Here is a 14,640-nt window from a genome sequence, read left to right as displayed (position 1 = left end):
GAGAGGATGTTTCCTATAGTGGGGGAGTCTAGGACCAGAGAACACAGATAGAGTGGATGTGGAGAGGATGTTTCCTATAGTGGGGGAGTCTAGGACTAGAGGACACAGATAGAGTGGATATGGAGAGGATGTTTCCTATAGTGGGGGAGTATAGGACCAGAGGACACAGATAGAGTGGATGTGGAGGGGATGTTTCCTACACTGGGGGAGTCCAGGACCAGAGGACACAGATAGAGTGGATGTGGAGAGGATGTTTCCTATGGGAGGGGAGTCTAGGACTAGAGGACACAGATAGAGTGGATATGGAGAGGATGTTTCCTATAGTGGGGGAGTATAGGACCAGAGGACACAGATAGAGTGGATGTGGAGGGGATGTTTCCTACACTGGGGGAGTCCAGGACCAGAGGACACAGATAGAGTGGATGTGGAGAGGATGTTTCCTATAGTGGGGGAGTATAGGACCAGAGGACACAGATAGAGTGGATGTGGAGAGGATGTTTCCTATAGTGGGGAGTCTAGGACCAGGGGACACAGATAGAGTGGATGTGGAGAGGATGTTTCCTATAGTGGGGGAGTCTAGGACCAGAGGGCACAGATAGAGTGGATGTGGAGAGCATGTTTCCTATAGTGGGGGGAGTCCAGGACCAGAGGACACAGATAGAGTGGATGTGGAGAGGATGTTTCCTGTAGTGGGGGGAGTCCAGGACCAGAGGACACAGATAGAGTGGATGTGGAGAGGATGCTTCCTATAGTAGGAGAGTCTAGGACCAGAGGACACAGATAGAGTGGATGTGGAGAGGATGTTTCCTATAGTAGGGGAGTCTAGGATCAGGGGACACAGATAGAGTGGATGTGGAGAGGATGTTTCCTATAGTGGGGGAGTCCAGGACCAGAGGACACAGATAGAGTGGATGTGGAGAGGATGTTTCCTATAGTGGGGGAGTCTGGGACCAGAGGACACAGATAGTGGATGTGGAGAGGATGTTTCCTATAGTGGGGGAGTCTAGGACCAGAGGGCACAGATAGAGTGGATGTGGAGAGGATGCTTCCTATAGTAGGGGAGTCTAGGACCAGAGGACACAGATAGAGTGGATGTGGAGAGGATGTTTCCTATAGTAGGGGAGTCTAGGACCAGGGGACACAGATAGAGTGGATGTGGAGAGGATGTTTCCTATAGTGGGGGAGTCCAGGACCAGAGGACACAGATAGAGTGGATGTGGAGAGGATGTTTCCTATAGTAGGGGAGTCCAGGACCAGGGGACACAGATAGAGTGGATGTGGAGAGGAGGTTTCCTATAGTGGGGGAGTCTAGGACCAGAGGACACAGATAGTGGATGTGGAGAGGATGTTTCCTATAGTGGGGGAGTCTAGGACCAGAGGGCACAGATAGAGTGGATGTGGAGAGGATGTTTCCTGTAGTGGGGGGAGTCCAGGACCAGAGGACACAGATAGAGTGGATGTGGAGAAGATGCTTCCTATAGTGGGGGAGTCTGGGACCAGGGGACACAGATAGAGTGGACGTGGAGAGGATGTTTCCTATAGTGGGGGAGTCTAGGACCAGAGGACACAGATAGTGGATGTGGAGAGGATGTTTCCTATAGTGGGGGAGTCTAGGACCAGAGGGCACAGATAGAGTGGATGTGGAGAGGATGCTTCCTATAGTGGGGGAGTCTGGGACCAGGGGACACAGATAGAGTGGACGTGGAGAGGACGTTTCCTATAGTGGGGGAGTCTAGGATCAGAGGACACAGATAGAGTGGATGTGGAAAGGATGTTTCCTATAGTGGGGGAGTCCAGGACCAGAAGACACAGATGGAGTGGATGTGGAGAGGATGTTTCCTGTAGTGGGGGAGTCTAGGACCAGAGGACACAGACAGAGTGGATGTGGAGAGGATGTTTCCTATAGTGGGGGAGTCCAGGACCAGAGGACACAGATAGAGTGGATGTGGAGAGGATGTTTCCTATAGTGGGGAGTGTAGGACCAGGGGACACAGATAGAGTGGATGTGGAGAGGATGTTTCCTATAGTGGGGGAGTCTGGGACCAGAGAACACAGATAGTGGATGTGGAGAGGATGTTTCCTATAGTGGAGGAGTCTAGGACCAGAGGGCACAGATCAGATAGAGTGGATGTGGAGAGGATGCTTCCTATAGTAGGGGAGTCTAGGACCAGAGGACACAGATAGAGTGGATGTGGAGAGGATGTTTCCTATAGTAGGGGAGTCTAGGACCAGGGGATACAGATAGAGTGGATGTGGAGAGGATGCTTCCTATAGTAGGGGAGTCTAGGACCAGGGGACACAGATAGAGTGGATGTGGAGAGGATGCTTCCTATAGTAGGGGAGTCTAGAACCAGAGGACACAGATAGAGTGGATGTGGAGAGGATGCTTCCTATAGTAGGGGAGTCTAGGACCAGAGGACACAGATAGAGTGGATGTGGAGAGGATGTTTCCTATAGTAGGGGAGTCTAGGACCAGGGGACACAGATGGAGTGGATGTGGAGAGGATGTTTCCTGTAGTGGGGGAGTCTAGGACCAGAGGACACAGACAGAGTGGATGTGGAGAGGATGTTTCCTATAGTGGGGGAGTCCAGGACCAGAGGACACAGATAGAGTGGATGTGGAGAGGATGTTTCCTATAGTGGGGGAGTCCAGGACCAGGGGATACAGATAGAGTGGATGTGGAAAGGATGTGTGGGAGTCCAGGACCAGAGGACACAGATAGAGTGGATGTGGAAAGGATGTTTCCTATAGTGGGGGAGTCCAGGACCAGAAGACACAGATGGAGTGGATGTGGAGAGGATGTTTCCTGTAGTGGGGGAGTCTAGGACCAGAGGACACAGATGGAGTGGATGTGGAGAGGATGTTTCCTGTAGTGGGGGAGTCTAGGACCAGAGGACACAGCCTCAGAATAGCCTCAGTTCCTTGTAAACAGAGATGAGGAGGAATTTCTTTAGCCAGAGGGTGATGAATCTGTGGAATTCATTGCCACAGGCCAAGTTATTGAATAGATTTAAAGCATAGATTTACAGGTGCGTGATGAGTCAGGGTGTTAAAAGTCACAGGAGAATGGGGTTGAGGGGGGGATAATAATGGAATGCCGACCAGACTGAATGGGTTGAATTGCTTCATCCTGCTCCTCTGTCTCATAGTCTTAGACCCTTATGGGACTCAGCAGGCCAGGCAGCGTCCATGGAGGGGAATAAACATTTCAGGCCAAGACCTGACATCAGGACTGGGAAGGACGGGGCAGAAGCTAGAGTAAGAAGTGGGGGCGGGGGGGGGGGGAGGAAAAAGCTCAAGCTGGCAGGTGATGTGAGACCAGGTGAGGGGGAAGCTGAGGGATGAAGTGAGAAGCTGTGAGGTGGCAGATGAAAGATTGAAGAAGGAGGAATCTGACAGGAGAGGAGAGTGGAATATGGAAGAAAGGGGAGGAGGAGGGAGCCAGAGAGAGATGATAAGCAGGTGAGGAGAAGGTAATGAGTGAGGGGACCAAAATGGGGAACGGAAATATATTATCAAAATACTTTGAAATGCTGAAAATTAATTAAAATCATTACAATGAAAAACATAATTACGAAATGTTTCTGTGTTTATTATCTTCCTCAGGGGTGTAAATCCTATTTAACTCTCTCCCAATCCCCAGCTAATCTATGACTGCAAAGTAACTTTATTATCAAAGTGCACGTATATCATCATATACAATTACAAGATTCATTTTCTTGTGGCCATTCACACAAAATGCAAAGAAACACAATAGAATCAACGAGAGACCATACACACCAGGATGGACAAACAACCAACGTGCAAGAGACACTGAACTGGGCAAATACAAAAAGAAATCAATTAACGAAGCAATAAATATAGAGAACATGAGATGAAGAGTCCTTGAGAGTGAGTCCATAGGTTGTGGAAACAGTTCAGTGATGGGGTGAGTGAAGATGAGTGAAGTTATCTCCTCTGGTTCAAGAGCCTGATGGTTGAGGGATAATAACCTTTCCTGAACTTGGTGGTGTGGGTCCTGAGGCTCCTGTACCTTCTTTCTTATGGATACCATGAAAAGAGAGAATGGCCAGGGTGGCGGGGCTCCCTGAATGATAAATGCTGCTTTCCTGAGACAGCACTCACTGTAGATGTGCTCAGTGGTGGGGAGGGCTTTACCTGTGATGGACTTCTGCACTTCCCACTGTGCAGGTGTGGAAACAGGAGGTGAACTGAACAGATAACTGGGGGTAATTGATGGTTCTGACAAAAAAATAGGACTGTTTCTCTGAGGGCCAGAATGGAACTGAAGGAACAAATAGCCTTCTTCTGTGTCATTACTGAGCCTAATGCCCTGCAATTAGGCTCTCCTGTTGAAGCTGCTGGAATGGTTTTGAGCATTTGTCATGGGGTATTCACAGCTAATAGCTCATCGAAGGGTCAACAGAGGAAGGGGCAAGTAGCTTCAAGCTCTTGAGCATCAATGTCTCAGAGGGTCTATTCTGGGCCCAACACATTGATGCAATCTAGAAGGCACGCTAGTGGCTCTACTTCATTAGGAGTTCGAGGAGATTTGCGTTAATGAGCAGGTGTACTGGTATACCGAAAAAGTGTCATCATTGACTTTTGCAAATTTCTACAGATGTACTGTGGAGAGCTTTCTGACAGGTTACATCACTGTCTGGGATACAACCTCAACACACAGGATCACAAGAGGCTGTAGGGCACTGTAAAATCAGCCAGCTCCATCAGAGGCACAACCCTCCCCACCATTGAAGATATCCTTAAGAGGTGATGCCTCAAGAAGGTGGTACACATTATTAAAGACTTCGACATCATGCATCATTTCCTCTTCGGTGTACTACCATCAGGGAGGAGGTACAGGAGTCTTAGCACCCGCAATGAATGATTCAGAAACAGCATTTTCCCCTCTGCCATCTAAATGGTTCATGTACACCATTGTATTATTCCATTTGATTTTACATTATTTAATTTGTAATTTATAGTAATTTTATACCTTTGCTTTGTACCTCACTATTTTTTTTGCCCTCATCTATACTACACACACACACACACACACACACACACACACACAATAATGTACATAATAATATTCAGAACTATTTTTCTCATTGTGATTTCAAGCGTTCTGGCTTGGCGATGCCAAAAATGATGGGAGTGAAAATGAAATGATTTCACTAATTCAATAAGTTCAGAACTATGAAGAATTAAAAGGTATCGACAATTATCTTGAATGTTCCAATGAAAATGAAGGTTTGGAGGATGCAATTCATTATCTGCACTGATTTTGTTCATTTACAGTCAATTAAAAGAATACAGCAGCATACACTGGATAAATTCCTCTGGTGATAACAATTAGGAGCTAAAACACAGAATCTGAAGATGGATCCTACCTGCGTGCCTGATAACCTCGAACGTATCTTTGAATTGTGATGGCAGCCTTCCTCATCCTCCTGTACTTGATTCTCTGCAACCAGCCACGAACCGTCTTCTGGATCATCATACAGGCAGCTCGGAACTTGTCGGCTCGGAGTTTTTCCAGGTACGCCACCTGACCAGCACGGAAAAAGATCTTGGTCTTGCCAAACTGGAACTTATCCGGATCCTGACAAGACAGTATAGAAGTTCAAAGGTCAAAATCAATTTATTAGCAAAGTACATGTATGTCACCATATACAATCCTGAGATTCACTTTCTGTAGACAATCACAGTAGAATCAATGACAAGCTACACATAAAGACAATGTTCAAAAGACAAACTGAGCAAATACAAAAAACACAAATAATAAATAAATAAGACTGAGAGCACGAGTTGTAGAGATGGTGGAGCGTTCGGGCACATCAGCCTCTGGGGGGGCAATCAAAGGTGTTTTTTCTTTGTTAAGTGTGTTTTTTTACGATTGCAAGACAGTGCTAGGCTCCAAGAGCTTCAGGTGCTGCGGGCCCACCCTGTCAGTGAGCTGCTCATTGACCGGAGGAGTCCTGTGGCATTGGGGTAGTTGGTCAGTGTGTCGGGGGAGTCGGACTGGGTTTGGAGGAGCAGGCTTGGTTACACACCAGGTTGCAGCTTGCTACCCGAAGGCATCGGAGTTGGTGCACGAAGGTGGCGTGCAGTGTAACCATGGGTGACTGTCTTGGACGTTTCTCTTGTGATCGCAAGACCCTGTTGGACATTGATAATGTAAGATGCCAGAAGCCCGTGTGCCCCGTTTGGTGGCACGACAGGTGGCATGGGAGCTCTGTGGCCTCAGCTGAAGTGAGGATTGGGCCTCAAACTGCGGGTTTGCCTGCTGCCGTAGACCGGGAGAGAGACGCCGGAGGCGGTGTAGCGTGGCATCTGCGCTCGGTTGCGTGCTGTCCTCTCCCACTGGGGCTGCCCTCCGGTGTTGATTGGTGGAATAACAGGCTGATGGCAGTAGCTGTGCTCTGCTGGGAATCTGTGCAATTAATTTGTGGGATGTGATTCTCTGGATCTTGGACTACATTCGTGTTCTTATCTGTGACTATGTTTTTTTGCTTACTATTTTGAATGTGATGTACATGCTCAAGAACCTGACAGTTATAGGGTAATAACTCATCTTCAACCTGGTGGTGTGTGTCCTTTGGCTACTGTACTTTCTCCCTGATGGCAGCAGCAAGAAGAGAGCATAGCCTGGATGGTGGGGGCCTGATGATGGTTTACAACTCCCACTGATGTAGGACACAGAGTAAATTATTGAGAGATTCGAATGGTTTGCAATGCCTAAGACAGGATATAAACAAAGAGCAAAATAAACAACATGCAGACCTTAGCAAGAGAAGGCACCTCTTGTCACCTGTTGACAAAGACTGGCCTGTTTAACAAACTTGTTTACATATATACAGAAAAGGGCCAGTAACATCCCACCGACCCTACTCATGGACGAGGCTTCACCTAACACCTTCCAGCTACTCTCCTTCCCCTTCCTCCACCTTTTAATTCTGGCATATTTCCCCTTCCTTTCCAGTCCTGAAAAACTGTCCCGGCCCAAAATGTCGGCTGTTTATTCATCTCCATAGATGCTGCCTCCTGCTGAGTTCCTCCAGCATTTTATTGCTTTGTGTTTCTAGCATCTGCAGTATTTCCTGTGTTTAAGACTCAAAAACGGTTACTTTCCCCAAGCAGAGAGGCTGATTAACACCTCCACCCACTAACCCACCCCTCCACACCCCCAACAATCACTCTACTTTATCATTTCCTGTTAGTCACCTTACATGCAATCAGTCTACGTATATAAGCTACCTTATGTATTTATGTATTATGTATTTATGTATTTATTGTGGTTTTCTTCTGCATCAGATCCAGAGTAACGATTATTTTGTTCTCCTTTACACTTATGAACTGGAAATGACATTGAACCATCTTGACTTTTGAGGATCAAACACGAGGAAATCTGCAGATGCTGGAAATTCGAACAACACACACAAAATGCTGGTGGAACACAGCAGGCCAGGCAGCATCTATAAGTAGAAGCACTGTTGACGTTTTGGGCCAAGACCCTTCATCAGGACTAACTGAAAGGAAAGATACTAAGAGATTTGAAAGTAGTGAGGGGAGGGAGAAATGCGAAATGATAGGAGAAGAAAGGAGGGGGTGGAATGAAGCTGAGAGCTGGAAAGGTGATTGGCAAAAATGATACAGAGCTGGAGAAGGGAAAGGATCATGGGACAGGAGGCCTCAGGAGAAAGAAAGGGGGAGGGAGGGAGCACCAGAGGGAGATGGAGAATAGGCAGAGTGATGGGCAGAGAGAGAGAAAAAAACAAACAACTAAACATGTCAGGGATGGGGTAAGAAGGGGAGGAGGGGGAGACTGGGAGACCGTTTCACTGAACACCTACGCTCGGTCCGCCAGAGAAAGCAGGATCTCCCAGTGGCCACACATTTTAATTCCACGTCCCATTCCCATTCTGATATGTCTATCCCTGGCCTCCTCTACTGTCAAGATGAAGCCACACTCAGGTTGGAGGAACAACACCTTATATTCCGTCTGGGTAGCCTCCAACCTGATGGCATGAACATTGACTTCTCTAACTTCCGTTAATGCCCCTCCTCCCCTTCTTATCCCATCCCTGATATATATAATTTTTCCCTCCTCCTCTTTTTTTCTCTCTCTCTGCCCATCACTCTGCCTGTTCTCCATCTCCCTCTGGTACTCCCCCCTTCCCCTTTCTTTCTCCCGAGGTCTCCAGCTCTGTATCACTTTTGCCAATCACCTTTCCAGCCCTTAGCTTCATCTCACCCCCTCCTTTCTTCTCCTATCATTTCACATTTCCCCCTCCCCCCACTACTTTCAAATCTCTTAGTATCTTTCCTTTCAGTTAGTCCTGACAAAGGGTCTCAGCCTGAAACGTCGACAGTGCTTCTCCTTATAGATGCTGCCTGGCCTGCTGTGTTCCACCAGCATTTTGTGTGTGTTGACTTTTGAAGTCTGGATTACCTTGATAACATTATCCAGAAGCCTCCTGCAGGTTTCTTTCTTATCATTCAAAATTATGTTCTTCTTCCTCATTAGGACCCGATATCTGTCAAAGAATTCGTGGTACGTCCACCTATTGAGAAATAGCAGATGGTGTTTAATCTGGGCAAACAAGGCATTGCAGGGTTCTGAGGAGCAATGATGTACAGAAAGATGCCCTGGTCCATAGCTCCCTGAAGGTGGATCACAAGTAGATAGTGGAAACTGGACAGTATGCTTCAAGTCAAGTCACTTTCATTGTCATTTCGACCCCAACTGCTGGCACAGTACACAGTAAAAATGAGATGACGTTTTTCAGGACCATGGTGTTACATGACACAGTACAAAAACTACATTGAACTATGTAAGAACAACACAGAAAAAGAAACTACACTAGACTACAGACCTACCCAGGACTGCATAAAGTGCACAAAACAGTGTAGGCATTACAATAAATAATAAACAAGACAACAGAGATGGTAGAGGGCATTAAGTTGGTGTCAGTCCAGGCTCTGGGTACTGAGGAGTCTGATGGCTTGGGGGAAGAAACTGTTGCACAGTCTGGTCGTGAGAGCCTGAATGCTTCGGTACCTTTTCCCAGATGGCAGGAGGGAGAAGAGTTCTTATGAGGGGTGCGTGGGGTCCTCCATAATGCTGCTTGCTTTGTGGATGAAGCATGTAGTATAAACGTTCATAATGGCGGAAAGAGAGACCCCACTCGCTCCATACCCTCCTGAAGTCAACAACCATCTCTTTTGTTTTGTTCACATTCAGAGACAGGTTGTTGGCTCTGCACCAGTCCGTTAGCTGCTGCACCTCCTCTCTGTAAGCTGACTCATCGTTCTCGATGATGAGACCCACCATGGTCGTGTCATTGGCGAACTTGATGATGTGGTTCAACCTGTGTGTTGCAGCATAGTTGTGGGTCAGCAGAGTGAACAGCAGTGGACTGAGCACACAGTGTGATGGTGTGATGGTGTTGGAGATGCTGCTCCTGATCCAGACTGACTGAGGTTGCAGAGGGAGGTGTTCAGGCCCAGTAGGCTCAGCTTTCCAATCAGTTTCTGAGGGATGATTGTGTTGAATGCTGAACTGAAGTCTATGAACAGCATTTGAACGTATGTGTCTTTTTTGTCCAGGTGGGTTAGGGCCAGGTGGAGGGTGATGGCAATGGTGTCGTCTGTTGAACGGTTTGGATGGTACGCAAACTGCAAGGGGTCCAGTGAGGGGGGCAGCAGGGTCTTGATATGCCTCATGACAAGCCTCTCGAAACACTTCATGATGATGGATGTAAGTGCAAGGGGACGGTAGTCATTGAGGCAGGACACTGAAGACTTCTTCGGCACGGGGATGATGGTGGCGGTCTTGAAGCACGTTGGAACGTTGGCGCTGCTCAAGGAGATGTTGAAGATGTCAGTGAGAAAACCTGCTAGCTGGTCTGCACATCCTCTGAGCACTCTGCCAGGAATATTGTCTGGTCCAGCAGCCTTCCGTGTGTTGACCCTGCACAGGGTTCTTCTCACATCAGCCACGGTGAGACACAGCACCTGGTCATTTGGAGGAGGCATGGACTTACTCGCCGCCATGTCATTTTCCACCTCAACACGAGCGTAGAAGTTGCTCAGCGCATCTGGGAGAGAAGCAACACCCGCACAGTCAGGTGACATTGTCTTGTAGTTGGTGAACTGATTGTAGTCTTTAGGAGAGAGAAACCAGAGGTCCAGAGTCAGTCCTCATCAGAGGATCAGAGGTGGAAAGGGTCAGCAACTTTAAATTCCTGGGTGTTATCATTTCAGGGGACCTGCCCTGGGTCCAGCAGGTAAGTGCAATTGTGAAGAAAGCATGGCAGTGCCTCAACCCCCTTAGGAGTCTGCGGAGACTCTGCATGACGTCTAAAACTTTAACAAACTACTATAGATGTGTAGTGGAGAGTGTATTGACTGGCTTCATCACGGCCTGGTATGGAAACACCAATGTCCTTGAATGGAAAATCCTGCAAAACCTAGTGGATTTAGTCAGCACATCACGGGTAAAGCCCTCTCCAACACCGAGCACATCTACATGAAACACTGTCATAGGAAAGCAGCATCCATCATCAGGTCATGCTTTCTTCTTGCTGCTGCCATCAGGTAGGAGGTACAAGATCCTCAGGACTCGCACCACCAGGTTCGAGAACAGTTACTAGCCCTCAACCATCAGGTTCTTCAGCAAAGGGGTAACTGCACTCACCTGCAATGTTCCCATGACCAATGGTCTCACTTTAAGGACACTTAGCCTTGTCATCTCATGTTCTCATGTGTACTTTGATAATAGAATTTGCTTTGAACTTTTGAACTTTAATTGGACATTGTAAATTGCCCTGTGGTTAGGGTAGTGTTTAATAGGTGGGTTGCTGGGCGGAGCCACTCATGGGCCAGAAGAGCCTGTTCTGCACGGTATCTCCAAATAAAATAAATAAATCAATTTTAACTTGTTTTGTTTAGAATTGGTTTATTAGTGTCACACGCACTGGGATCCAGTGAAAAGCTTGTCTTGTATACTGTTCATACAGATCAGATCATTACACAGTGCATTAAGGTAGAACAAGGTAAAACAATAAGAGAATGCAGAATAAAGTGTAACAGCTACAGAGAGAGTGCAGAGCAGGTGAACAAAAGGGGCAAGGTAGATTGTGAGGCCAAGAATCTATCTTATCCTGCTGGGGAACTGTTTAATAGTCTTCCAGTAGCGAGGTGGAATGGAAGCTGACTTCTACCATATGCCATAAACTTATCAATCACTCCTGCTGTGGACCACTTCTGGAGGTCCAAGATCCGTATGCTCCAACACCGCTGGACTAAGTGTGTAAATGTAGGAGGGGAGCATGTTGAAAAATAAATGTGCTAGGTCTTCTAAAATTGACCCCTTCTACCTTAGGCCACGAACTTATCAATCACTCCTCCTATCACCATATGATAATGAGAGGTTGGACATAGAGGGACCGTTCCCCCTGAAAGATCGAAGGAAGATCAGCCACCTGGTAGAAGTCTAAAATATTATGAGATGCTTTGGAAGTTCAAAGTAAATATATTTCCAAAGCACATATATGTCACCATATACAACTCTGAGTTTCATTTTCTTGTGGGCATTCACAATAAATATAAAGAAACACAATAGAATCAATGAAAGACCGCACACAACAGGACAGACAAACAACTAATGTGTAAAAGACAACAAAGTGTGCAAATACAAAAAGGATTGAAAAAAATATTAATAATATAATAATAGTAATAAATAAGCAACAAATATTGAGAACGTGAGATGAAGTGTCCTTGAAAATGAATCCATAGCTTGTGGGAACAGTTGAGTGATGGGGTGAGTGAAGATGAGTGAAGTTGTCCCCTCTGGTTCAAGAGTCGGATGGTTGAAAGGTAATAACTGTTCCTGAACCTGAGGCTCCTGTACCTCCTTCCTGAAGGCAGCAGTCAGTAAAGAGCATAACCTGGATGATAGGGGTCCTTGATAGATGTTTCTTCTTGTGATAGCACTCCTCGTAGATATGGTTAGTGGTGGGAGGATTTTACTTGAGCTTGACTGGGCCATATCCACTACTCCTTGTGGAATTTTCCATTCAAGGGCTAAGGTGAGGAAGATTATGCCTGTGATGGAGCCAGCTGAGTCTATCGTTCTCTGCAGCCTGTTATACTCCCATGCGTTGGTCTCCCCCCACCCCCTTACCAGACGGTGATGCAACCAGTCAGAATGCTCTCCACGGTACATCTGGTGAAATTTGCTGGAGTCTTTGGTGACCTACCAAATCTCCTCAATCTCCTAATGGAGTAGAGCTGCAGGTGTGCCTTCTTCATGGTCATAATATGCTGATGCAAATGTGTCCAGATGACTTCCAGAAGTAATTTGAAAAGGTTTTGCCAAAGAGTCTGTAGGATAACATTCTATCATTTAGTGGGGAGGCATAGACACACAGTCAGTTTCCCAAAGAGTCTGTGAGATAACATTCTATCATCTAGTAGGGAGGTGTAAATAGGACAGTCAGTTTCCCAAAGGGTCTGTGAGATAACATTACATCCTCTACTGGGAAGGCGTAGACACACAGTCACTTTCCCAGGTGGAAAGGTCACAGATCAAAGGGTGAGATGGGGAGAGTTTATAGGAGATTTATTAGGCTTTTTTTTGTTTCATAGGGGAAGTCAGGTGCTGGAACATGACTGACAGCTTTCTAAGAGACATTTAGATAGATACATGAACAAGCAAGGGTCAGAGGGTACAGACCACATGAGGCAGATCAGATTACTATAGGTCAGTGATAGTATAGACTAGATGGGCAGAAAGGACTGCCCCTGTGCTATAAATACTGCAAAAATCTCAGAAATATTCAGCAATATGCTGCCACATGAGCTAGAGGACAACAGGCTTCAGACATCCACCCAGTGACCACTTTATTAGATACACCTGTATTCCAGCTCGATAATGCAAATATCTAATCAGACAATCATGCGGCAGCAACCCAATGCATAAAAGCATGCAGATGTGGTCAAGAGGGTCAGTTGTTCAAACTAAACATCAGAATGGAGAAGAAACATGATCTAAGTGACTCTGACTTTGAAATGACTGTTGGTGCCAGACAGGGTGGTTTGAGTATCTCAGAAACTGCAGATCTGCTGGGAGCTTCATGCACAACATTCTCTGGAGCGCACAGAGAATGGTGTGAATAAAATTCTCACAAGCAACAGTTCTATGGGCAAAAATACCTTGTTAATGAGGGAGATCAGAGGAGAATGGGCAGACTGGTTCAAGCTCTCGGGAAGGCGACAGTGACATAAATAACCACGTGTTACAACAGAACAGCATCTCTGAACACACAACACCTCCAGCCTCGGAGTGAAGTCAGCTCTGGCAGACTGGAGGAATGGGATCTCCAGTGGTTCTGCAACGCTCCATGGACAGCGAAGGGCATGACGAGACACAGATATTATCCACTGCAACCATGGAAGACCCAAATTGTGATGACCTTTCATCCTACTGGACCTGGATTCCATGGTTGAGACAGGTCGGAACTGCTTTTCCAGTTTAAAAACTCTCTCACACAGGCTCCCTGCCATTGCTGGATAGAACAGACCGCCACCATACATGTACAATATGTGGTCGAATGATGACAAACACGAGATTGAGGATGATAAGGGCAGAGTGAGTAGACTTAGGGAAGGGAACTATACACGTATAAAGGGTGTCTGAATGACAAACAAGTGGCTGATTTATTTACATCTGTCCCCTTGCAGTTTGTGTGCACATAAAGATAAAAAAGATTTGCTTTATTTGTCACATGCATGCCAAAGCATTGACTATCAGACTATAAGACAGAGGAACAGAATTAGGTCATTTGGCCCATCGAGTCTGCTCCACCATTTCATCATGGCTGATTCATTTTTCCTTTCTGCCCCAATCTTCTGCCTTCTCCCTATATCCCTTCATGCCCTGACCAGTCAGGAATCTATCAACCTCAGCCTTAATTATACATAAACACTTGACCTCCACAGCTGCCTGTGGCAAAGAATTCCACAGGTTCACTGACATCTGGCTAAAGAAGTTCCTCCTTATCTCTGTTCTAAAATGACACCCCTATATTCAGAGGGAGTGTCCTCTGGTCTTAGACTCCCCCGCCATAGGAACCATGATTTCCACATGCCCTCTATCAAGGCCTTTCACTATTCGATAGTCACCCCTCATTCTTCTGAATTCCAGTGAATACAGGCCCAGACCCAACAAATGCTCTTCATATGACAAGCTATTGAATCCTGGAATCATTTTCATGAACCTCTTTTGAACTCTTTGCAGTTTCAGAACATCCTTTCTAAGTTAAGGGGCCCAAACCTGCTCTCAATATTCCAAGTGAGGGCTCACCAGAGCTTTATAAAGTTTTAACAATACATCCTTGCTTTTATATTCAAGTCCTCTTGAAATGAATGTTAACATTGCATTTGCCTTCCTCACCACGGACTCAACCTACAAATTAACCTTTTGGAAATCTGCACGAGGACTCCCAAGCCCTTTTGCACACAGTTTTTTGTATTTTCTCTCCACTTAGAAAATAGACAACTGTGGTGAACTACATATACCTGTCTGGACATGCCTCCCCCCCCCCCACCCCCCCCCCCCCCCCCCCCCCCCC

General features: G+C 46.5%; 1 protein-coding gene across 3 annotated transcripts in view; it reads right to left on the bottom strand.

Moving 5' to 3' along the window:
• Positions 1 to 14,640, bottom strand: part of myo5b (myosin VB) — a 299,416-nt gene that overhangs the window by 75,448 nt on the left and 209,328 nt on the right. For all 3 annotated transcript variants that reach the window (XM_059989735.1, XM_059989733.1, XM_059989734.1), the window contains 2 exons: positions 8,457 to 8,568; positions 5,395 to 5,606 (listed from right to left, as the gene is read on the bottom strand). In XM_059989735.1, coding sequence (XP_059845718.1) covers positions 5,395 to 5,606; positions 8,457 to 8,568 — 324 coding nt within the window. The remainder of the gene's footprint in view (positions 1 to 5,394; positions 5,607 to 8,456; positions 8,569 to 14,640) is intronic.

This window comes from Hypanus sabinus, chromosome 14, assembly GCF_030144855.1.
Source record: "Hypanus sabinus isolate sHypSab1 chromosome 14, sHypSab1.hap1, whole genome shotgun sequence".
NCBI classification, from domain to species: domain Eukaryota; kingdom Metazoa; phylum Chordata; class Chondrichthyes; order Myliobatiformes; family Dasyatidae; genus Hypanus; species Hypanus sabinus.
The sequence above is the reverse complement of the archived record's forward strand: the minus strand, read 5'-3'. Positions and strand labels throughout refer to the sequence as shown.